General features: G+C 42.1%; 1 protein-coding gene across 12 annotated transcripts in view; it reads left to right on the forward strand.

Annotated features, from left to right (window-relative positions):
* Positions 1 to 897: 897 nt before the first annotated feature.
* SPECC1L (sperm antigen with calponin homology and coiled-coil domains 1 like) overlaps positions 898 to 22,688 on the forward strand; it is a 114,393-nt gene continuing 92,602 nt past the window's right edge. For 3 of the 12 annotated variants that reach the window (XM_073312790.2, XM_073312799.2, XM_073312798.2), the window contains exons 1-5: positions 898 to 1,075; positions 9,506 to 9,592; positions 10,252 to 10,362; positions 11,452 to 11,497; positions 20,981 to 21,170. In XM_073312790.2, coding sequence (XP_073168891.1) covers positions 21,018 to 21,170 — 153 coding nt within the window. In that variant the 5' untranslated portion in view covers positions 898 to 1,075; positions 9,506 to 9,592; positions 10,252 to 10,362; positions 11,452 to 11,497; positions 20,981 to 21,017. Of the gene's footprint in view, positions 1,076 to 1,276; positions 1,697 to 9,505; positions 9,593 to 10,251; positions 10,363 to 11,451; positions 11,498 to 14,672; positions 14,774 to 20,712; positions 20,736 to 20,980; positions 21,171 to 22,688 lie in introns of those variants that run through there. The other 9 variants (XM_073312791.2, XM_073312794.2, XM_073312801.2 and 6 more) reach the window with 9 other exon arrangements.

Here is a 22,688-nt window from a genome sequence, read left to right on the forward strand (position 1 = left end):
CTAGTGGTGAAGACCTGAAGAGCTCTGTGTAAGCTCAAAAGCTTGTCTTTCTCACCAACAGAAGTTGGCCCGATAAAAGATATTACCTCACCCACCTTGTGTCTCTAGGTGCCCGGGCCTGACTTGGCCACAACCACTTGCATCCATACTAGCACTAATTTTTTTTCAATACAAATTAAACATCTGTATGGATTACACCCTGTAAACCGGCTCCTGCTGAGCCCTTCACCAGTAGGGAAAGGACGGTAGTCCAGCAAGGCTGTCAAGAACACGTCAGCTTTTCTGTTCTCCTTCCCCCTACGTGATGCTGATGACTGTCTGGCTGCTTCCGGAGGCGGCACTACGACACGTTTCATGGCATCTCTGCGTGGACTGGAGTGACCAGATAGGTACCAATTACCGCCCACCGCTGGGCCTGATTTTCACACTTGGTATCTGGTCACCCTGGAGTGAGCTAGAGCGTTGGCAGAGCAGGATGGGTCTTAGGCCAATCCCTGTCTACCACTGGCTGACAAGCCCCCTTCAGTGCCCGCTGAGGAGACGGGGGTGGAGGGTCCTTTCCCAGTGCGACTGGATCCAGGACCCCGCCTGACCAGAGCAGCCGCCAAAACCGTTCTACCGTTTGGGGCAGTGGGTCCCGAGCACGGTGGGGACCAGGCCAACCCGGGGCGAGGTCCTCGCTCGCTGGGCACCAGTAGGTGGGAGGAGCCTTCAGGTGGGCCTGGCTCCGCCCTCTCCAGGCGCTGGGCCTGGCTCCGCCCCTCACGGCGGCCCAGAGAAACGGTCGACGCGCACAAACGTTCCAAGCGGCCCTCACCTGACGGAGGGAGATGCCGCGCATGCGCTGTCCCAACGCGTGTGCTGCGTAGTCTTGGCCTGCGCCCAGTTCCCGCCCTCTTACCCTAGCTTGGCGCTTGCGCAGTGTAGTAGCTCTTGTGAGGGGAGGGTCGGGGAGGGGGAGTGACGATCGCCGTAACGACCCCTCCCTCCCCGTTCGCTGCTGTCGGGTCCCGGAGCGGCTTCCCGGGAGCCGGGCGTGTGACCGACCGAGCGAGCGTGGAGGCGGCGCTGCCCGGTAAGGACCGAGCCCGGGAGCCACCCCCGGGGGGGCTCCGAGCCGTGCCGGCCACACAGGCCCTGGGCAACTGACCCCTTCTCCGTCCTGCCCCCAGCGTCCCCCCCGGGCCCGCAACTCGCCCCTGCCTCAAGCCCCCTCCGTGGCCTCCCTCTTCCCTGCTCGCCGCCCTCCCGCCTCGCAGCCTGCTCTCCGCTCCGGGGGCCCCCCCGGCAGCTCCCCCCCATCTTTGTTCCCTCGCTCCAGCCTGTCCCCTCCCCCTCGGTCTGTGCCCAGCCCTCCCCCATGGCGCTGACAGGCGCCAGCCTGGGCTAACCCTGCCGCGGCCGCTGCTAGAGCTCCCTTCCGGCCGGCACCAGCGCCCGCGTCTCCCGCCCTCGCCCCACTGCCCAGCCAGCGTGCCGCCCCTGCGCGGCTGTCATCCTCGCCTGCCCCGGCGGGCTCCCGCTGGGGCCGAGCGTGTCCTAGCTGCTCGGGGCAAGCATTTCTGCCTCGGGTACGGCGCTGGGGGCAGCGTCGGGGCGTAAATAAACCGTTCACCGAATATTTCACCCAGATAAGACACAATAAAGCCGTGTTATCTCACTCATCGGGCTTGTGTACGGTGTCCTGCCAAGAAAGGTAGCGACCCCCTCCCCTTCCACTCTGCTCCCTCCTTCCACCTTAACTCTCTCTGGCTGCCCTGCTGTTTCCTTACTCCTTCCCCCACTCTCTTGTTTACTTTCTTTCCTCGAGATCTATTCCCTTACCTGTTTTCTCCCTCCTTGCCTTACTGCTTCTCCCTGTACCCCCGTGCCCATGTAGGACTCCTTTCCTTTCCGTTTTCCCCAAGGCCTCTTCTGTATAGCTATTCGCAGGGGACCTGCAGACTAACCCCCGTGGGCTTTAGAACACTTTACTCACATATCACACTGTTCAAAAAAAAAAAAAAGACATTACAAGAAAAAAGTTTCCTTCATTATTAACTAAACAAAATCAACATATCCCACTGGCTACTTGTGACTTGATTGAAATAGTTGTTATGATTCTATTTAAATATTTTAATTAAGCAGCATTGTTTCCCTCATGTGTTGTTTTTTTTTCCCCCAAAGAGGCAAATTTAGCTGAATATGTTTCCAAGAAGAGCAGCATGTCCTAATTCTATCCTATTTGTAGTGGGATTACTGTGTAATGAAGAGAAATCATCACTACCAGGACTCTAATTTTGTGTGTGTGTGTGGCTACCTTTGCATATTTTTGCAGCTAGGAATTCCTAAACTTTTCATGCTGGCTAGGCAACGAATATAGAGAGTGGCCTTACACACGTAAATGGCAAAGAATGTACCCTCTAAAGCTCAGGCTCACTGTATTCCCTAGTCCCCCCACGTTATCAGAGAAGAAATCAAGGTGGTGGGGGTTCAGCACCTGCTGAGCACACGGCACTGAACTCCCTTCTCCTTACCAAAAAGCCTGGAACACGTTGTGGATGAAGTATTCTATCTATGCTGGTGGTTGAAATGGTTGGCACCTTCCTAGAGGACCTTTCTGCTAGAGTGAAACCAGTTATATTGGGAAGTGGTTTTACAGTGTGAATATTGTTCTACAGATATGAAGGTCCTATCTACATTAGGGCTCTTGAACATTTTCCCCCCACTGTTGGTAACACCAGTTCTTCTTCACCAAAGTAAACAACTTTGAGAGTCATAGAAAAGACTGGCTATTGCTGGCATGAGCACCATGTTGATTATAAAATAGTCTTGAAAGTGGCTCCCCCCCCCCACTTGCTTGGGGTTTTTTTTTGTTTTTTTTTACCTTAGCAACATAAAAGTATCAAGTCTGGTCATCCTTGATTTTGTTGGAAGACCTTTGAGGTGTCTTGGGGATATTTGTGAATACCATAGGTGTTGTATCTCTAACAAAGTATTCCTTTTTTTCCAAAAATTTAGTTATTGTGGGTAAGTAGATGTTAATTGAAAACCCAAACCAGTTTTAAGTAGTTTGACTAAAAATCCCTTTTCCTCTCAGATGCTCAGTTTTTACTCTGTTGTCTCTTGTAATGTCACCATTTTGTTATTTCTCCAGTCGCTACAGTCAGCTGCCTGGGATTTGAATTTCTGTGTAAAACAGAGTTGCATTGGAGTGCATTATTTTAAGTGAATGGCTTTGGAATTATGAGACATGGTTGCATGCAGCGTCTTGGGGGAGGAGGTACAAAAGATGTGAGATCTGGGGGTTTAGAGGATTATATTTAACAATTTGCCAGACAAGAATGGACTTTTAGAACAAAAAGTGTGGTGGTTGTAACAATGGGGAAAACCCATTTGTGTGTTTTGAAGGACTGAAACCTACCAGAGCCGAAGGTTGCTGTTTGGGTGATCTCTGGTGTGCATGTCTAAGGTTCTTTTATTGTTTTTAATGGTCTGCTGTAATGCATTAAGAATAAATGTGCTTGCTTATAAAAAGCTGTGTGAGAACTTATATGTGAGGGTCATGATGCTGTTAGCCTTTGGAGAGAAAGTAAAGTGCAGATGCTGGCCTATTTAGGCATTCTGGCTTGCTGGGAACATCACAGTGTAGGCAGGGAACTGTGCAGACTGGAAATACCCAGGTCAAGAGGGAGAGAGACATGGGTCTCTAGCCAAGAGAGGTGATAGTTGGAGAGCCAGGAATCCAGAATGGGTGCCCTTGAGAGTCCATGGAGGAGGAATACAGGTTCTGTTACCGTGGTCTGTGATGCCAGGATCTTTAATTTTTCATGGGTTGCTTTTTATGTTCTGGAATTTATCCCTACCACTCAGGAGTGTAATAGCCCAAATTTTGTAATCTTCCAGACACTTTGTAAAAGACATCTTTTTGCTAGGGTTTGAGAAGAGGGCTGAAGGGTGTGCTTCCCATAATGATGAAGGGTTGGAAATTAGTTTATGTATGTGCCTGGCAGGCCAAGTTCCTGTTGAAATGATTATTGCAGTGCTTCTGGAATTTCACTGTACTGGATAATAGAGCATTCAATAGGTCTCTGTTACTGTTTTAAGTGTAAATAAATAATAGTACTTGTAGGTGACCTGCCTTTTTGGCTGCATTGTTTTCAAAAGGAGTTTTCTGGTTGCTTTTTACTTTTTAAAGCAAGGAATCCTTTACTTCTGTTTAGAAATCCTGTTCTTCAGCCTCTTATTTGTACCTTTGGAGTCTAACTAGCAAATATTGGCTGTAATCCTACAAATGCTTAAGCAAGTGTGTAACATTACTAATGTGAGTAAACCCATATGCTTCAATGGGAAAAATCATGTGAATAATGTTAAGCATGTGCTTCAGTGTTTGTTTGTTTTGATTACCCTAAAGATTTAATCTTTTTTCGTAATACACTTATAATGAAGAAGAAAAAGATAATTGGCTGTAGAGATTGAATGAGTTTGAGGATATGATTATGTGTATAGTCACAAGAAAAGTGTACTTATTCTGCTTTGATGGACTAATTTAAATTAAAATTACTTGAGAATTCACCATTGGGAGTACTTATTATTTAATACAACTTGCTGGTGATGGTTGGCTGCCATGTCTGAGCAGACACGACAAATAATGTGCCGTTTAAACTTTTTACACACACACAATTACATTCCTCTTCATAAGTAAGAGGACAATTGCGTTAATCATATTTATTTTCCTATGTGGTAACAATAGTTACTTTGATTTTTATCTTTGTACCTAATGTCTGAATGCCTCAGGATCTCTTAATGTTAGTTATTTACAAGAAATATGTTCCAAATAAACCACAGAGCAAGCTACTCAGAAATTAAACTGGGAAAGAAATGTAGTATGGGTGTAAATTACAGGATCAGATCCTAGGATTGCTCACTGCATAGGAAACGGAAGATTCTAGGATGAGGCACTTCTAACATCTTGTTAGGTGCTGTAAAGTAATCAGATCTTCTGGGAAGAATATTTAGGTGAAGCACACCAGTGTTCCTTACATACTTCATCTTTTAAACTTGGCTTCATTGCTAAGACTTAGACAAAATTTACATCTGTTTTCATACTGAATGTTTGGCAATTTTGCAATCCTCTTGCATCTTTTTGCAAAATTGCAGTCAAACTAGTGGACATCCTGGCACAAATTGGTGAGTATGATGAGTGCATATAAATCAGCATGCACTCTTTTACTGACCATTCCCTAGAGTTGAAACTCTAGATTGTCATATTTTGCTACATTCACATTTTTGATCATGTTAAAAAAACCTAGACATCTGAATAACTATTAGGGGGGTAGCCGTGTTAGTCTGTATCCACAAAAACAACGAGGAGTCCGGTGTTAGTCTTTAAGGTGCCACCAGACTCCCTTGTTGTTTTTCTGAATAACTGTGTATCTTGAAGACAATTGAAGTGGTTGTTGGTAATTTTGTAATTAGACATCAGTTACGGTAGTTTAATTTTCTTTGTGTTCCCTTTTTTAATCTAAAAGTTTACTTGACTTTGATCATCGCTTGAACCAGAGTTCATTACAAATAAATTAAGACATTATGTAATCAATATAACACAGGGACTGATGGTCTCTTCATTAAACGTTGAAAAGGAATTAATTTTTTTCTTTCCTTTCTGCACTCTTGTACAGAGGAACTACTTTTCTGTTAATGGAAAATAAACCTGTGGCTGCTTGAAAACAGTCTTGAAAAGACTTTTGGCCAAGAGTTTGAAATTCTTAGAACTCTTTGTTTAAATGTGTAGCAAGTTTCATTCTTAATTAAAAGCAGACATTGGTGTTGACACATGGGGCACTCTTTAAAAACTGTGATATGAAATTTCCTCAGTATTTTTGGGGGGGAAGGGGAGAGAGTCTTCATCGTATTTTCTTGTACAAATGACGATGCTAAAACTTTGGCAATCTTAAAATAGAAAAGTCTGTAAAAATGATCAGTGAAGTTTGACCTTTTTAGAGTTAGAGGTTAGCTGGTTTTACTTGCATTACTAAGTTCCACTGATCTTTATTCAGCAAGCAGTCCCTGAAATTTGACAGCAATTACTTTAACTGTGTATCCATTGGGCAGGAGAATTCTTATCTTTTGTTCTTACCCTGTCAGCAGCACTCCCTTGCTCATTACATATGGCTTTGCTTTTCCTAAACAAATATCCCTTTGTTTCTGTAATTCCCTACCTGATGGACATCACAAAGTCATATAGTAAGTATTGTCATCATATGGAGGGATTTGTTAGTGGAGTCCTTCAAGTTTTCTTTGGGAAAGTTCATGTGGTTTGTTCTACTTTATGGGCATCATGGTCATGCTGTATTGCCAAAATTGATCAGAACAAGTTTGCTTGCTTGCTCTTCACTGTGATTTGAAGATGAAAAAATTGATGAGTTCACCTGTATTTCTCCTCCTACCCCAGAGATGGCCAACCTGTGGCTCCAGAGTCGCATGCGGCTCTTCAGAAGTTAGTATGTGGCTCCTTGCATCAGTGCTGACTCTGGGGCTGGAGTGACAGGTGCTCGACCTCAGGCCCCGGCCCTTCCCGCCCCCTCCCTCACTGCACCCTTGCTTCTTCCCCCCTCCATCCCAGAGCTTTCCTGTACACTGCGAAACAGCTGATCGCGGCGGGCAGGAGGCACAGGGAGGGAGGGGGAGGTGCTGGTTGGCAGGGCTGCCAGCAGGCAGGAGGTGCTGGGAGAGGGGGCTGATGGAGGCTGCTGATGTATTACTGTGGCTCTTTGGCAATGTACATTGGTAAATTCTGGCTCCTTCTCAGGCTCAGGTTGGCCACCCCTGCCTTACCCCAAAGAAAAAGCAAATAGAATTTTACAAAGCAGTTTTATATCTTGGCTTGATATGAGTGAGTAAAGACTTAAATATGGGTCGTGAAGATGGTGCATACACTTTATTATGGAGTCAGCTGTTGGAAGCTATACCATCAAATTCCCTTTGGACTATCTCATCTTAATGATGTGGCATTTAGACAAGATAAATATTAGATGGGGTGCACCTCTAGATTCTGTTATTCCTTTGCTCTTTTTGACAAAAATTAATATATTACAATTGGCTTAATTCTCTTATGTATAATTCCACCACTGCCCTATTCTCTCCTACTTATCTAGTACAGAATTAGCAGGGATGGTTTTCTCAACTGTAAAGTCATCCTTCATTCTTTCCTGTGAGGATGTAGCCTCCTCTACACTAGGGCGGGGGATCGATCTAAGTTACGCAATTTCAGCTACGTTATTCACGTAGCTGAAGTCAATGTACTTAGACCTACTCGCCGCGGTGTTTTCACTATGGTGAGTCGACTGCTGCCGCTCCCCCGTCGACTCCACCTGCGCCTCTCGCGGCGGTGGAGTACAGGAGTCGATGGGAGAGCGCTCGGAGGTCGATTTATCGCATCAAGACTAAACGTGATAAATTGACCCCTCTGGATCGATTGCTGGCGGCCGATCCAGCGGGTAGTGTAGACATACCCTTGGTTTGAATAAAGTTTTAAAGGTGACTTTGCACTACTGCTGAAGAATGAATGCATATATCATTATTCCACTTTACAAATGAAAACCAAAGCACAAAGATACAGTGATTTGCCCAGGTTCTTAGAGAAAGTCATAGAAGAGCTGGGAACAGAACCTTGTATTCTGCTGTAATAGTTTATATGTAATGATGGAATGCCTCATAATAGTGTCTGAGTAAAATTACTTCAAATATATGCTTAATTGCACTAAATTTGGTCACTCAGGCCTACCCTCCTTTGTCCAGTGCTTTGAATCTTACAGATGTGATAGTATAAAATATTAGGTCCATATTATAGAAAAGAGAATAGTCACTGAAAGGCTGAATGACTTGTCCTGTGGGATAGTGCATTAGGCCTCAGCCTCTAAGCCAAAAGACATGGGTTTTACTCCTCAGTCTGATGCTTTCTTGCTGTGCACTCTTGGGAACCTCTTATCCCATTTATAAAATGGGGATATTTTTATGAGTTGGATGAACCTTGTTTGTTCTTAAAACCTTATTGAAGTTGGTAAGTGTGAACTCACCCTTCAGTTAGCTGTAAACATAAGCCCCGCCTAGGACAAAAGGTGTGTGTGAACCTGCCCAGGAGCTTTTAGGCTGAGTATCGTTTTGGGTAGGTGTGTTTGGGAGTGTGAGAGAACACACAGATACTGAGGTCACAGACCAGAACAGAGAAAGAGAGGCATAGGAAAAGAGACAAGGAAAAGACAAGCAGAAGTATGGAAGATGCTAGGGAGAATGATTTTTGCTTCTGATGTCGGCTAAAGGGGCCTTGGGGGGGGGGGGGGGCTGGTAATCTAAGAAACTGTTCTTGGTTCCTTCTGCATTCAGAGACAGAGGAATTTGTACAGTTCTTGTATATAAGACTATTTCAAAGAAATACCTGGCTACCACCAATTTCTATACCTAACTGGAACATCCACAGGGGCCCTGACTTTGACTAGCTGCTCAGGTCAAAAAGGGGATAAAAATATTAATGCTTTACCAGGCTCTGAATATTAAATAGAAATATTTTATAGTTCTTAATAAATTCAGCAGTTACCTGCTGTCTAGAGCTCGGAGGAGTACAGAGCACTGCATGATATAGTACAAACATTTGTCAGTATGTCCTATATCTGTTCCCTTCCACACAGTCTGGAGGAGGTGGGAGATTTTTATGATCTATTAATGAGAATAGATTAGGTTGCAGGAAGAGTGACATTTTTTAAAAGAAAATGAGAAGCTATCCATAGAAAAGGAGTGTTCAGGCCTTGTTGGAGGAGTTTGTGTAGTCGTCTGAACATAAAGCTTGCAAATATTTACTCTCAATGAACCAGTCAATAAAGATGTGATTTATGGGAATGCAAACTAAGCCCAAGCAGGGTTTACTTGCATTCTCAAGTTAGACACAGCAAGTTTCAGGCTGTTTACCATGTAGATTTTTTTCAGATGAGGCTTTAAAATATGAAAGTCTGCTTGCTGTTTGTGAAGCATTCTTCAAGAATGGGGGTTTGCTTTTGTCATTTCATGAAACTTTTTTCCTCTCCAGCTGTTATGCAGTATTGTCTGTGTCAGTTGCTGCTACTCCTAGAGTTTCATTGTACTGTACGTATATAACGTGTAAAGTGTTTTAGGAAGAAAGGTTCTATGTATGGTTAAAATACACTTGCAGTATACTCCATAGGAACAAAATACGTTAAGAAGCTGTTACAGCTTCTTCCCTCTCTCTCCAAGGAAACTCTTAGGCTAAGGATAGTGATTAGTAATTACTAATTCTTAATTGGGGCAATGCTGGCATGAATGTAGCTAAAACAAAGTAAGTTACTGGTGAGTAACCAGACAAGGCCTCTGTCTTGGGCAACTAGATTCCAGTGCCTCAGTTAAGGATCATGTTCTTATGGAATCAGTAAAATAGTTCTAGAATATGGAATTTGCACACACTGTCAGTTCTTTGCCAGCCAGAAATGGAATTTCCTTTTACTTCCTTCTGCAGGGCAAGTTGGAGAGATGCTGGGAGAGGAGCTCAGTGGGTTTCTGTCATCTCTGTAGGCAACAACAGGAGGGAGCAGGGTGCTCAGAGGTGGGTCCAGTAACCAATCTTGAGCCCCCTACAGTGTTCACCTTCCCTTCTTTGCCATCTTTTCGGGGGGGGAGGTGGGGGGCATGTGTGTGCTTCTCCCCTATTCCCCAGTCTACACAAAAAATATACCTGCATGCAGGGTGGATAAAAATCAATTATTTAAAAAAAAAATCCAAAAAATCAACATTTTTTATTTAAATTGGATCTTTTTTATTTAAATCAGATTTTTTTTGCTAAAATGCTTTTTGAGGAAAAAGGCTATCTAAAGATAGTTTTAATTAAGATACATTATAGCTCAAAGATATTTCATCATGGAATAGAGATTATAAATTTTAATTCTATACTATGAGACAATATATTCATGTAATGTTAAAGACAAGTTTTTTAAACGAGTTCCAATAGTTCATGGATTAGGGACCCAATCTTATGGGATTCCACAGGCTTCTGTATAGATTATTTAGGTTAATCTTTCTATCTACCCAATGGGGCTCAGTCTAGAAGATGCCATTAGAGATGCTTAGTTTTGCAGTTCTCAAACTGTGGATTTGTTTTCTAGAGGCAGCGTGCTTGTTAACAGGAAAAAATGTTTTTAAATAAATATATAGAGGTGAGAAATAACAGACCTTAACTCTATTGTTTCTCTGCAAATTTGTGTACAGAGTCAATCCCTTACCTCTCTCTAAAAGGACAAAATTTCAGAAAGTTCAGTGAATAGAAGATTGTTGGGGGTGGAATAGATCTGGACAAGGAGAAGAAGTCTGGAGATAAATGTGAGAAGTGAGGGACATGTGCTTCTTTTGTTAAAATATTGTATGTTTGCTGTTGAAGAAAAAAATCCAGAATACTTAAAGTTGTTGTTTTTAGTTACATAAAAACATTTTAATGTCTGTCTGGTGGTGTTCTCCTCCTATACAGCATGGCAAGAAAATCCTCCAAATATTAAGGATTAACTTGTTGAATTGGACATAGTTCACCTCCCAATGATTTCATAAATATCTGCTTCAATTACTTTTGGTAAATGAAATAACCAAACATTAATTTTCTGATGTAGCTGTAAAACTAATCTGAAACGTTTTCAAAATAAATCCCTGTTTAAAAATATATGGTGTGTACCTTCTAAAAACAAAGCCTACATCTATATCTGAGTTGTGAAGAATATGTATTAAGGTTATAACAACCAACAAGAATGCACTTATGTAGAAAACCATGATTAAATTGAGTTTTCCTGACTAGTGATTTAAATCAAATCCACCCTGCCTGCATGTCTGCGTAGTGGTGGTGGGGATTTACAAATGCACCTTGCTAGATCTATTTCTTTCGCTTCCCCAGTTCTGGGATGGGAGGAGATCTTCCCATTCCCTCCAGAGAGCTCCAGGTTTTGGGATAGGGGATGTCACAGGTGATCTACCTGATAACTCTGTCACCTCTCCCTTGTCGCCCCTCTACAACCTGCATCAGATTAGTTTTTTGGCACAGGTGCTCCTTTTATGTTGGTCTTAGGGTTGCTAAAGCCTGTTTAGGCAACCATTGCTGCTCATGCTGGCTTTGCCGCTTCTGCTGATATAGGAGTATACCTGGGTGGGGCTTCAGACTGGAGAAAGGATAGGATCAGGTATGGGGCCCTTAAATACAGAAATAAAATTTCTTAAAAGGTAAACACTGGCCACTTACTCTGACCATTATTTTTGTGAGGAGTTATGTCAGTGGGTGAAAATCACACTGTAAAGGACACAGCTTGAAATCTAGTCATTTTAAAAAATGAATTAAAGTTTTAGTTTTAACTCAAGGGCAGGTGCTGGACTTATCCTGCCAGTTTTTGTGGTCTTACAATTGCTTTTTTTTGAATGCTTCTCTTTCAGTTTTGCTGTGTAAAACACTCATACCTGCAGGGAGAACTGACAGCTGGTAAGTGGGGACACTGACTATATGTATAGTGCAGTAAGCAATCAAATGAGCAAAAGATGTGGAAGGGGGCTACTTTTCTCTCTCCTGTTTACCTGATGCTCAGCATCACTCATCTTAGGTGTTACTTGTAACAATAGAAAGAAAAAACATTTTCAGAGTGTAATTTTTAGGTTGATCATGTCCTTTTATTAAACTAACAGCGTTTGTAGCTAAAGCAAGCCAGTCAGTCATTGGTCAGATGTGAGTTAACAAAGCCCGTTGCCAACTGTGTCCACATATCTATTCAGGGGACACCATCACAGGGCCTAATAACATCAGCCACACTATCAGAGGCTCGTTCACCTGCACATCCACCAATGTGATATATGCCATCATGTGCCAGCAATGCCCCTCTGCCATTTACATTGGTCAAACTGGACAGTCTCTACGTAAAAGAATAAATGGACACAAATCAGATGTCAAGAATTATAACATTCATAAACCAGTCGGAGAACACTTCAATCTCTCTGGTCACGCAATCACAGACATGAAGGTCGCTATCTTAAAACAAAAAAACTTCAAATCCAGACTCCAGCGAGAAACTGCTGAATTAGAATTCATTTGCAAATTGGATGCTATTAATTTAGGCTTAAATAGAGACTGGGAGTGGCTAAGTCATTATGCAAGGTAGCCTATTTCCCCTTGTTTTTTCCTACCCCGCCCCCCCCGACGTTCTGGTTAAACTTGGATTTAAACTTGGAGAGTGGTCAGTTTGGATGAGCTATTGCCAGCAGGAGAGTGAGTTTGTGTGTGTGTGTGTGTGTGTGTGTGTCCCGGGGGGGGTGGGAAAGGGGGGGCTGAGAGAGCCTGGATTTGTGCTGGAAATGGCCCACCTTGATTATCATGCACATTGTAGGGAGAGTGGTCACTTTGGATGAGCTATTACCAGCAGGATAGTGAGTTTGTGTGTGTGGTTTTTGGAGGGGGGTGAGAGAACCTGGATTTGTGCAGGAAATGGCCCACCTTGATGATCACTTTAGATAAGCTATTACCAGCAGGACAGTGGGGTGGGAGGAGGTATTGTTTCATGATCTCTGTGTGTGTATATAATGTCTGCTGCAGTTTCCACGGTATGCATCCGATGAAGTGAGCTGTAGCTCACGAAAGCTCATGCTCAAATAAATTGGTTAGTCTCTAAGGTGCCACAAGTACTCCTTTTCTTTTTGCGTGCTAGAACTGGAACTCTTTTCTGTCCACCAATGCTATTAACCCAGAAACCCAGTCTTCAGAGTAATAGTTGATTAATTTTCCATGAAAATGCAGCCTAAGGCTCTTGCTGAGGACTACATTTTTTGTTGTCTGTGTAATACTTTTATGACCTGAAATGGAGCTGTAACTGATATACTGAAACTCTGTGTATTATTCCAACTGCTGGCCCATTTTTGCTAGTTTGAGTATAACTTTTAAAATTTACCAATGGGATATGGAAAACAATAACATTAAACAGAGCCTTGTTTTGCTGCTGGCATGACAGAAACCTTAAAGGAGAACCATGCCACACTTTATATTTTTCTTCTTCGATTTTCTTCAGTGTTTCTTCTTAATGTGCGTTTTTGACAGTTAAACTTTGTTTCAATTTGCATTATAGTGGGCTTATATATACATTCAAATACACATACAAATGTGGATCCTAATATTGCTAACATAGCAAATCCTATATAATTGTACTGTGGACTGTATTCTAAGTCACTGGTATAGCACTTTTGAGGAATAATTATTCCTTCGTTCCATTAACTCACTTGGAATTTTTTCCTCATCTCTAGTTTTAATTCCTGCAAGAAATGAATTTCTTGGAAAATCCAGTTAAGAAACAAAAGGAATCCTTCTGTAATAGAAAGTTTATACGGGTGCACTATCTACAAAGGTTGTTATAGGGATACAATTATCTTAAATTTGTTTTAAAATTAATATACATTTGGAATCCTTGTGTGAGCATTCTGTATTTTGCAATTCAGTTTCCAGAAAACTTAGCTGAACTTTTTAACGGCAGAGTTTGAGTTAACTAGAAGCAGTCACTGTTTTTTCTCCACAGTGTCTTGATATACCTGCTGGTTAAATTATAATACCAGCTTAAAAACAAGAATGAATTTTTTTGTTTTATTAAAAGATGGAACACAGTTCATCATAAATTAGGCAGTTCTTCTGTGAATGTTTCTATCACTTGTCTGGAATGCTAAGTATTAGCAGCCGTTAAACATTGCTCAAAGAGACATGGGGCTTAATTTTTCTCCAAACAAGGAGTAAGGAAATCAGGATGCTTAGCATCTAGTTTTTGCCCAGTGATTATTCCACAATTTATAGAGAAATGTACTTTTTAGTTTGTGCTCCCAAAATAAGTAGGAATTCAGATACTTCACCCTTAATTTGTATTTTCTGAAGTTCTGGTTCCCTGTACAAACCCATTAAAAAGAAACTACATGAACTTCTAGGGAGCTCAGAAATGATAATAGAGTTTCTTCCTTCCCTGTCCCTCTACCCAGAAGCAAGGCTCAAAGCACTTGTGGAGCTCATGGGCTGAAAGTATAAGCTACATCTGCTATAGCACTAAGAGCTGGAATTCACTGCATCTGTGTATAGTACAGGCAGTCCTCCACTTTACTACATTCGACTTACAACGAACAGCACTTATGATGTTTCTGAATTGACCCCCTGATTCAACTTACAACAATTGGTTTAGACTTTATGATGCTCGGTCCTGCAGTGGAGTGAATTGTGATTCCGAGTTACAATGTTTCAACTTACAACTCAATTTTCAGGAACCAATTGTGTCATAAGTCCGAGGACTGCCTGTATATCAATTCACTGGCCAGCCCGTAGTTTGCCCAAAAATTTCTGTCTATGCTCCGGCATGGGGAATTTCAGCAGAATGTGGTTCTCTATCGTGAAGGGGGCTGTAAAACCTCCTGTGCATAGACTTTCCTTCCCCCCACCCCAGTGGCCTTCTGTGACTGCTCAGTTGGCCATAGTTTGTCCTTAATTATTTATTTTGAAATTTTACACTGTTAGAGGTGAATGGCTTTTGGGGCAGGGAATGTGTGGATGTGGATATGAAATGACAGTTACTCCTGGGAGAGTTCTATGCCAGTGTTCATGTGCAGAATTCCTGTCTGCTGCAGATTTCTTTCCTTCCCCGCAGAAAAATTACTTTCTGACGAGGAAACAAAGGGAAGCTGCACGAATGGTCACATGTCCCTCCCCAGCAGCGTGGGCAAGTTGTTTCGGGCAGCTGGCGGAGAGGTAAATCGCTGTGCGGCAGGTGGGGTTTGGGATGGCCCAGCCAGGGCTGAGTCAGAGCCACTGGGCACCAGGGCTAGGTCAGATTAATTCCCTGTCCCTCCCCACCAACTTCCACCCCTGCACGGAGATGAATCCCTGCCGACCTCCAGCCCCCTGCATCCGGACCCCCACCGCTGATTCCCAGTATATGAACCCCCACTGCTGCACCCAGGCCACTCCAGCTTAGCCTCCCACACTCAAACTCCCACCCTGACAAGCCCTACCCTCCTATGCAGCTGGACCACCCCACTGAGCACCCTGCCTCCCCAACCAGCTGCACCTGGACCCCCATCCTTCCAAGCCCCACTCCCACAGCAGTCGGACCCATCCCTGCTGAGTGAGTTCCCCCCCCCGTTCCCCCACACACACTCAGCCCTAACCACCTTCAACTGGACCCTCTGCAGATTCCCATTGCCCCTTTGCATCCAAATCATCCCGGACTCCCCACTGAGCCACCTGTACCCAGATTGCCCCAGAGAGAACCCTCTCACCCCACACCTGTATCCTTCCCACACTTAGCCCTGCCACACTTGGATCCTGCCGGGCTGAGCCTGCCTGCCCATATCTGATGTGCCTGATGGAGAGGGGCAGGGCCCTGGGATGTTTCTGGGGCAGGCCTGGCCCTTGCACTGTCAGGTGCAGCCTCGCTGCTGAGTCTGTGTTGGGAGAGGGCAGGGAGCTGCAGGGTGATGTCCCACCTCCGTGCAGCCAGTGCCCTGTGCTCCCCGCTGCCATGCTGGAGCCTCCACATTTATTTATTGACAAAATTTGCAGAATTTTAATTTTTTGACACAGAATTCCCTCAAGAGTCAACAGTCTAGTGGGGCCAGCACCCTTAATGGCTTGGGAAGCTCTGTGACCCTTTGTTTTTGGTAGGTGTTTTATAATCTGTTTCTTGGACTTTTCATAAGATACTGTTAATATACTCACTGGAATTTGGGAGGTCTCTATTTTTTTTTCTGCTGTGATTCATGGAATTCTCATGAAAAGGCCATTCTACCCTTCTCTTAATGGTTCTTATGTAGCTAGAACTATTGTTCAATAACTTCTTTAGGTTATATATTTTTCATTTCATACATAGAAGATGTGATATCTTGTTCACTAAGGAATATCTCGGGCACTTTTTTCCAAGGTTCTCCTATAATGGCATGATTGGCATGAGTAATCTTGTTTAATAGAATGGATGAGATGTAAATTACGACGACAAAACCAAGAACTGTTAAAATAAACCACTAGTTAATCTATAAGTAACATAAATTTAGTATTCATAGGGAAAGATGCCCCTCCCCTACTCCTCATTTACAGAGTTATGGAGTGGAACATTTTAATTGATGTCCAAACAGTAACTCTGAAAGAATCTCATGCTGTTGGGCAGCCATACCATATCGGTTTGTAGTACAGTGTTGTGCCTTCTTATTGGGCAAAGCATTTTAAAAATGTTTCTGGAGTTTTATTTGCAGCTGATATAAAAGTGTAGGACTATCTGCATCTGTCTCCACTAGAACGGTGAGGACAGACTATTGCACAGTATTGGTTTTAGTTTTCTGCTGTATGTGTTCTGCTGAAAGAGAAGTCAGGCAAAGGAAACAGGTTAGAATGAATGTTCACATTCTGCTTATTGTGGCTTGTTCTTTCCCTCTCTTGCTAACACTGACTTATTTGATGTGATTATTTTTGACTTGTTTTAGTCCTCCTTTTTGTTATTTATGCCCTAGTTCATAATTCATGTATGGTGTTGACATTCTCTCTCAGTGCAACATTAACACAAAAAAACTCCTCCTATAATATCACTTTGGATTTAGCTATATAGGTCTTGTCCCTCTCTCTCTCTCTCTCAGTATTTTTTCATTTATTGCTAAATCCACACTGGATTCTGACTTACATCTAAAAGAATAAAAAATGGGTAAGTAGACATTTTTGTTTTCAGTTCCCTTCATGAGAAGGGGTTGTTGCAAGTTTTGATCCTTAAAAGATAATAGCAAAGTTTTTGCAGATGCTTTTCATAGTACGCTCTGAAACTTATTAGTATTGAATTCCTACTTGAGTGCAGTCTTTGGGTATTTATAGCATCATAACTGTCTTACTATTATAAAATGTTTTGGAAGGATTTTTAACTGCCATTTTTAAACAGTAGTGTTGCACTGAAACTTAGTATTTGAGTTTTTGGCTTAAAAATGAATTTGTGTATATTGTCTATATCTGTTAATTAATTCAAATCTAAAGTGACCAAAAATAATTTCAGGTGCTTGTTTTAGGTATTTTTCTTTTTTTCATGTTGAAAAAAGATTCTGTACATATCCAAATACATTATTATCTACATACAATTTTTGTCTACATTAAATGTTTTGAAACAGTTTTCATTAATACTCAGTGTTTCAGTAATAACCAGTGGCCCCAGCTAGGACTGGGGCACCATTGTGCCATACACTGTGATTATAGAGGCAGGCATGATCCCTGATCTGAAGGGTGTAATTTTTTGAGTCCTATCTGAAGGTATTTGTTTTTTTGGGTGTAAAGTTCTCTTTTTCCAAATACCGTAGAAATATTTAGTCACATTACCATGTAGTTGCTATTCTTGGAGTATATACTAGTAATTTTTGAATGAAAATTACAGCAGTATGTTTTCTCTGAGCTTCACTATGAATAAAAACCATCTGATCTTGAACAGATACTTTATTTTGTTATATTTGCTCTCATAGGGCTAGATCCTACGTTTATTAAAGTCCGTGACAAAGCTCACATTTACTTTAGTGCAAGATTAAGGCCATAATTCAAGTGCAGAAAGTCTAAACTGCATCTTTCTGTGAAAATGTTTTGACTGCCTATATTTGTATCTTTTTTTAGACTAATCTGGTGACTTTATTTGCTGCAGTAAACCAGTTCCTCTAGTCTATGTAATTACATACAAATAGTAAAATATAGAAAGGTGTAAATCTGAAAGGGGCATTGGCTACAGAAAGACACACAGTTTGGGATGGGAATACTAACACATTTTGGACAGGTATGCAAACTTTAAATTTATTTTAATTTCAAAGGAGATTTCAGATTAACCAGGGTTTTTTAAATAGATAACTAGATTAGCCAAGCAGTCCCTTAAGGCTCATCCTCTCAGTTTCCTTGTTTTTAAATTGTTCATTTCTTCCTAACCATTCTTAGGAAAGGCTAATAACATGAAATATCCAAACACTTTTCCTTATGCTACATCAACCACATATTATATTTATATCTTTCACATGCTCTTTTCTTACCACCACAGAGGGTATTCTTGATTTCATTAGAGCAGTGAGATATTGGCTGTACAAGGTGCTTGTCTTAAGTCAAGATATAACTTGAATTTTGCCTGCAACCTGTTTTACAGGTACACAGGCAAAGCTTGTATGCTTTAGAACAGTAAACAAAATTATAAGAAGAGATCCCATACTTCATCATAGTGCAAAAGCTTGCTCAAGAAATAATAATCCTCACATCTTGAATTTTGCCTGTGCCATATATTTTTCACAATTTAATAAAGCACAATCTTTTGTCATAGATGAAAGGATAAGAATATTTCTCATCTTGGGTGTGAATATATAGTTAATATTTGTCATATTTTAAATAGTTGCAAATTATCACTTGATAAATGATACGAGTGTAGGTGTGACAACTTGGTCTTAGCTCTGAGCATTTAAAGGGTAGGGTTTAATACAGTGTGAGGAATTGGGAAGATCCATATGTCTTGGTTGACCTTTACTGTTAAGTCAGATTAGTTTCAGTCTCCAACTACAAATCAAACAGGGCGCTTGTAGCAATTATAAGTCGCCTGTAAATAATGTAAAGTTGAGAAGGCCGTAGTAACTGTAGGTTTTTCCCTGAAATCATAATTTAAAAAAAAAATTTGTCCCTTGAATTCTTCTGTCTTGTGCATAGACATTCTGAAAGGTCTTTCATTGATTATATAATGCTGTCTGTAAAACAGAGCAGAATTTGTTACACAAATGTGGTGGTAGTTAAAAGCTTTTTTGGCTTTCTGATCGTTCAAAAATGGCCAAACTAAAATGTTCGAATTCAGGGATGGGAGAAGAATCTTGCTGTAATCAGCCATATCAAATGGTTGACAATGAGGAAGCTTTAGGTTATAAACAACCATTTAATTGCAAATTCCTCTTACTTTCTATTTGCCAATTACATGTAATTGCCAGGGGAATAGAAGAACACTTGTGATCAGTTGTAATAAATTTCAGGAGTTTAAAAATGAAAAGTGCTGCTGCTAACAGTATCTGCAGATTTGAATGCATCCAAATAATACATAAAGGTTTTTAAGTTGAAAGAAATTTAAATTTAAAAAGTAGTTTGTGTGCATATTGGGCAAGGGGAGTCGTGTAAGGTTCTTTTAGGCATTTATTTTGTTAAACGTTATTGGTAGTCCTGATCACTGCATTTATATGCAGCATTTCTCCACACTCTGAATCATCTCTAACCATTCATGTAGTTCAAATGCCCTTTTTTGTAGAAGGGGAGAAAGATGTTCTTGTTCCATGTTTCCAGTAAGCACTAGATAATGAGACTCTGATAAATCTGAACACCTACTTCCCTTGACTTTATGGCTGCCTCGTAGGAGCAGAAGCTTTCTTTTCCTTCTCTTCTTCCATTCCAGAGTCTCTTGACTGGGAGAGAGGAGTGATAATAGCTATTTTCTTCACTAATTGGCTCCTGAAAGAGTGAGAATGTTCCCTCCTTTTCTAATCCTCATCCAGCTCCCTGGCTGCTGTGGGTGGTGGATCTCCATTATTTTGCCTTTCCCTCTAGTCCAGGGATCTCAAACTCAAATTACCAGGAGGGCTGCATGAAGACTAATACATTGGCCCGAGTGCTGCATCACTGACACTGCCTCCGCCCCCCACCCCCTGCTGCAGCTGGCCCCGACCTCACTCCACCCCTACCCCACCCCCATTCCAACCCCTTCCCCAAAGTCCCCACCCCAACTCCGCCCCCTCCCTGCCCCTATTCCAACCCCTTCCCCAAATCCCTGCTCCTGCCCCACCTCTTCTCTGCCTCCTCCCCTGAGCACGCGGCTGCCTGCTCCTCCCCCCTGGAAACCTCTACGTGCTGCCAAACAGCTGTTTGGTGCCGGGGAAGTGCCTGGAGGTAGGCAGAGGAGCGGGGACGAGGTGCCCTGGGGGGGGGCAGTGAGGGAGGGGAGGTTGGCGGCTGCAGGAAATAACTGGGAGGGGACCGGGGGGGAGGACATGGGGAGCTTGACGGGCCGCAGCAAATAACTCCGCGGGCCACGTGTTTGAGACCCCTGCTCTAGTCTCTATTTTGAGTTGTCTGCCCTTGTGAACAGCAGTAGTGCTCACCACTGCTGCTACTCATAGGTTTTTCGTGCACCAGAGGGTGAAATTGGAATTCTGATATGCTCTCAACATATTGGGAATTGTAGTAGTGAAACTGATAGTTTTCACAAGCAACAAAAGACTATGAGCAATGACAGAAGCATTGAAGTGGCCTGTCTGCAGACTCAGGAAGACAGTAGTGTACTGTTTTATGTTTGGCTCCCATTCAGAAGGAAATCTTCCCAATCATAAGAGCTAAGGACGTAATTTCTTCTAAACTACATGGCTGGACCCCCATGAATGCCAGAGACAACGTTCTCTTCACAACTGTTTAGAGGGAGAGTGGATTTTCAAACATTGAATTTTATATATTAATACGTCTTTCCCCTCTAACTGCCAGAACTTTTACAGCACTTTCCTTTCAGCTTGGCAGATTCTCTTTCCCTAAGGCCAGTGTTGGTAATCATTTATCAGTCAGTTGATAGAGAGTACTCCCACTGTATTTTTCTTCGCTTCAGTCAGAGATCAAAAACATCACTGTCCTGATGAGCCTTGTTTTTGCTGGTAAGGAGGCAGGATTATAAAATGCCATCAGTTCAGTGCTATTTGTGGTAAGAGACTTTGAAGACTTTTTTTATATATAACCTGGGAGTTCTGTTGCTTTGAACACTTAATTTTTGGCAAAAATCTCTCTACTGTGAAAACTCTTCTTCCTCAATCATGTGCATTTGTCTCTGGCTTATGCTTGTTGTTGTTACCATTGGGGTACTGATTTTAAACAAATCATTCAAAGAGCTATATTACATCTCACTTGTCTTGTATTTAACACTTCTCTAACACTTTTTGGGGTTCACAGATTTGTTTGTAAATGAATCACAAAGAGGCAGCCCAGAATGAAGAAAGCAAGCAGGTCTGTTGGCTCAGTGCCCAAAGTGCCCGGGATAAATAAAACTCAAACAATAGAAAAAATCAAACCAGAAAACGGCTCCTCAGTGTCTGCAGTAACAAAACTCTCAAAAACTGGAACATCAACATCCCTGCTGAAGGTAAGCTCTAATAGACTGCCTTGATTTTTTTGGACAGTAAGGGATTTGGAAGGATAGAATTTTAGAATAAGTATACTGATGCAGTGGAAAACTGGGATTCATAATCTCTCAATGACTGAAGAGAATTTCAGTAGTTACACAATGCAGGACATAATGAGAGATTACGAATGCTATGGTCATTAAGTATTGCTGCTTTTGATGTGTTTATATGTACTATGGTGGAAGGCAATGCACCTTATGGAACTTAACTTTCCTGACTTCTCTGTAAAAAGGGGAACTGAGCTGCCTTCCACTGGGTGTCATGAATCGCTGTCTCAAACGGAGTGCCATGTGTTGCTCTTGAATAAGTTTCTTTGACTGACTCGTGGAGTGGTAGTAGGATGTGATAAGCTCTGTGTAAAGATTAAAAATTCCAATTGAAATTTCTCAAGATGGATACTTCAGTGGGGAATTGAGAGGACTATATTTTAAGAGACTGCGTGTTTGGTATACTTAACGTTGGTGACTGGTGTCAGATCCCTGCAGCCGCACTGTTCCTGTAGTTTTCTATGCTCTCTCCATTTTGTATCAGGAGTGGAGCTTCAGCCTAACTGGTGTGTGCTGCTCCTACTTTCCATCTTCTTATTTATCTTGTAGGTTTTTCCTTACTCTCAGCTTAACAAGGCACCAGGCTTTGGAGTATATGTGCACATCACATTGCACCTTTTACGTCCCCTGGGCCCTTTAAAATTGAGTGGTGTAGTCTCAGGGAACATCACTGGGAGCAAGCATGTGACTTACAGGAAGCCAAGTATAATCTTTCTTGCCTCTCAGATGGGTGGCAGACAGGAGAGACCCACGATCTGGGAGATCCATGTCCGGGGTTTCCAAAATAACCAGACAGGATTACCAAAATCAAAGGGTGTTCCTCTCCCCTACCAGCTAATAGAAATTAGGAAAGTCTTAGATAGTTACTACCCTGAATTTTGTGATGTTTGTTTTGGGATGTTGTTTTAACAATAAAATGAGCCTTGAATACAGGGACATGTGAAATGCCTTGTACTTGGGACTTTATTTTCTCTCCCCAGCTGGTGAATCTGCACATTCTTATGTTTAGAAATAGATTCCTGACAAAACATTGTTTGTACCTTGCATCCTGTTTAATACAAAACCATCTTGTGATACGTAGCCATTCTGAGTAGTGTCCAGTGTCATCGACAACTGTCCTCTTAAGAGCTGACTGGCATGTACTTCTGATTGTGGTATGTAGCTTACTCATCAAGAGCTTCCAGCTGTCATACCTCCAATCAAAACAAAGAAGAGAATGATCTATCTAGCTGTCTCTGAAAGGATTTGGCCTACGGTGTGTTTACAATTTTCTCTCTTTATCGGTAGCACTTCAGGCAACTCAGGTGTACAGTTTTAAAGAGTATTATGCCAATTACACGTATCTTAGGCAGAGCAAGAAATTCCCTTCTTAACTAGTGACTGAGCGTTGTTGCACCTTAAGGGTTTTAGCTCGGTTTTAGTGACATAGCT

This window comes from Lepidochelys kempii, chromosome 15 (assembly GCF_965140285.1).
Source record: "Lepidochelys kempii isolate rLepKem1 chromosome 15, rLepKem1.hap1, whole genome shotgun sequence".
In the NCBI taxonomy this organism is placed as follows: Eukaryota; Metazoa; Chordata; order Testudines; family Cheloniidae; genus Lepidochelys; species Lepidochelys kempii.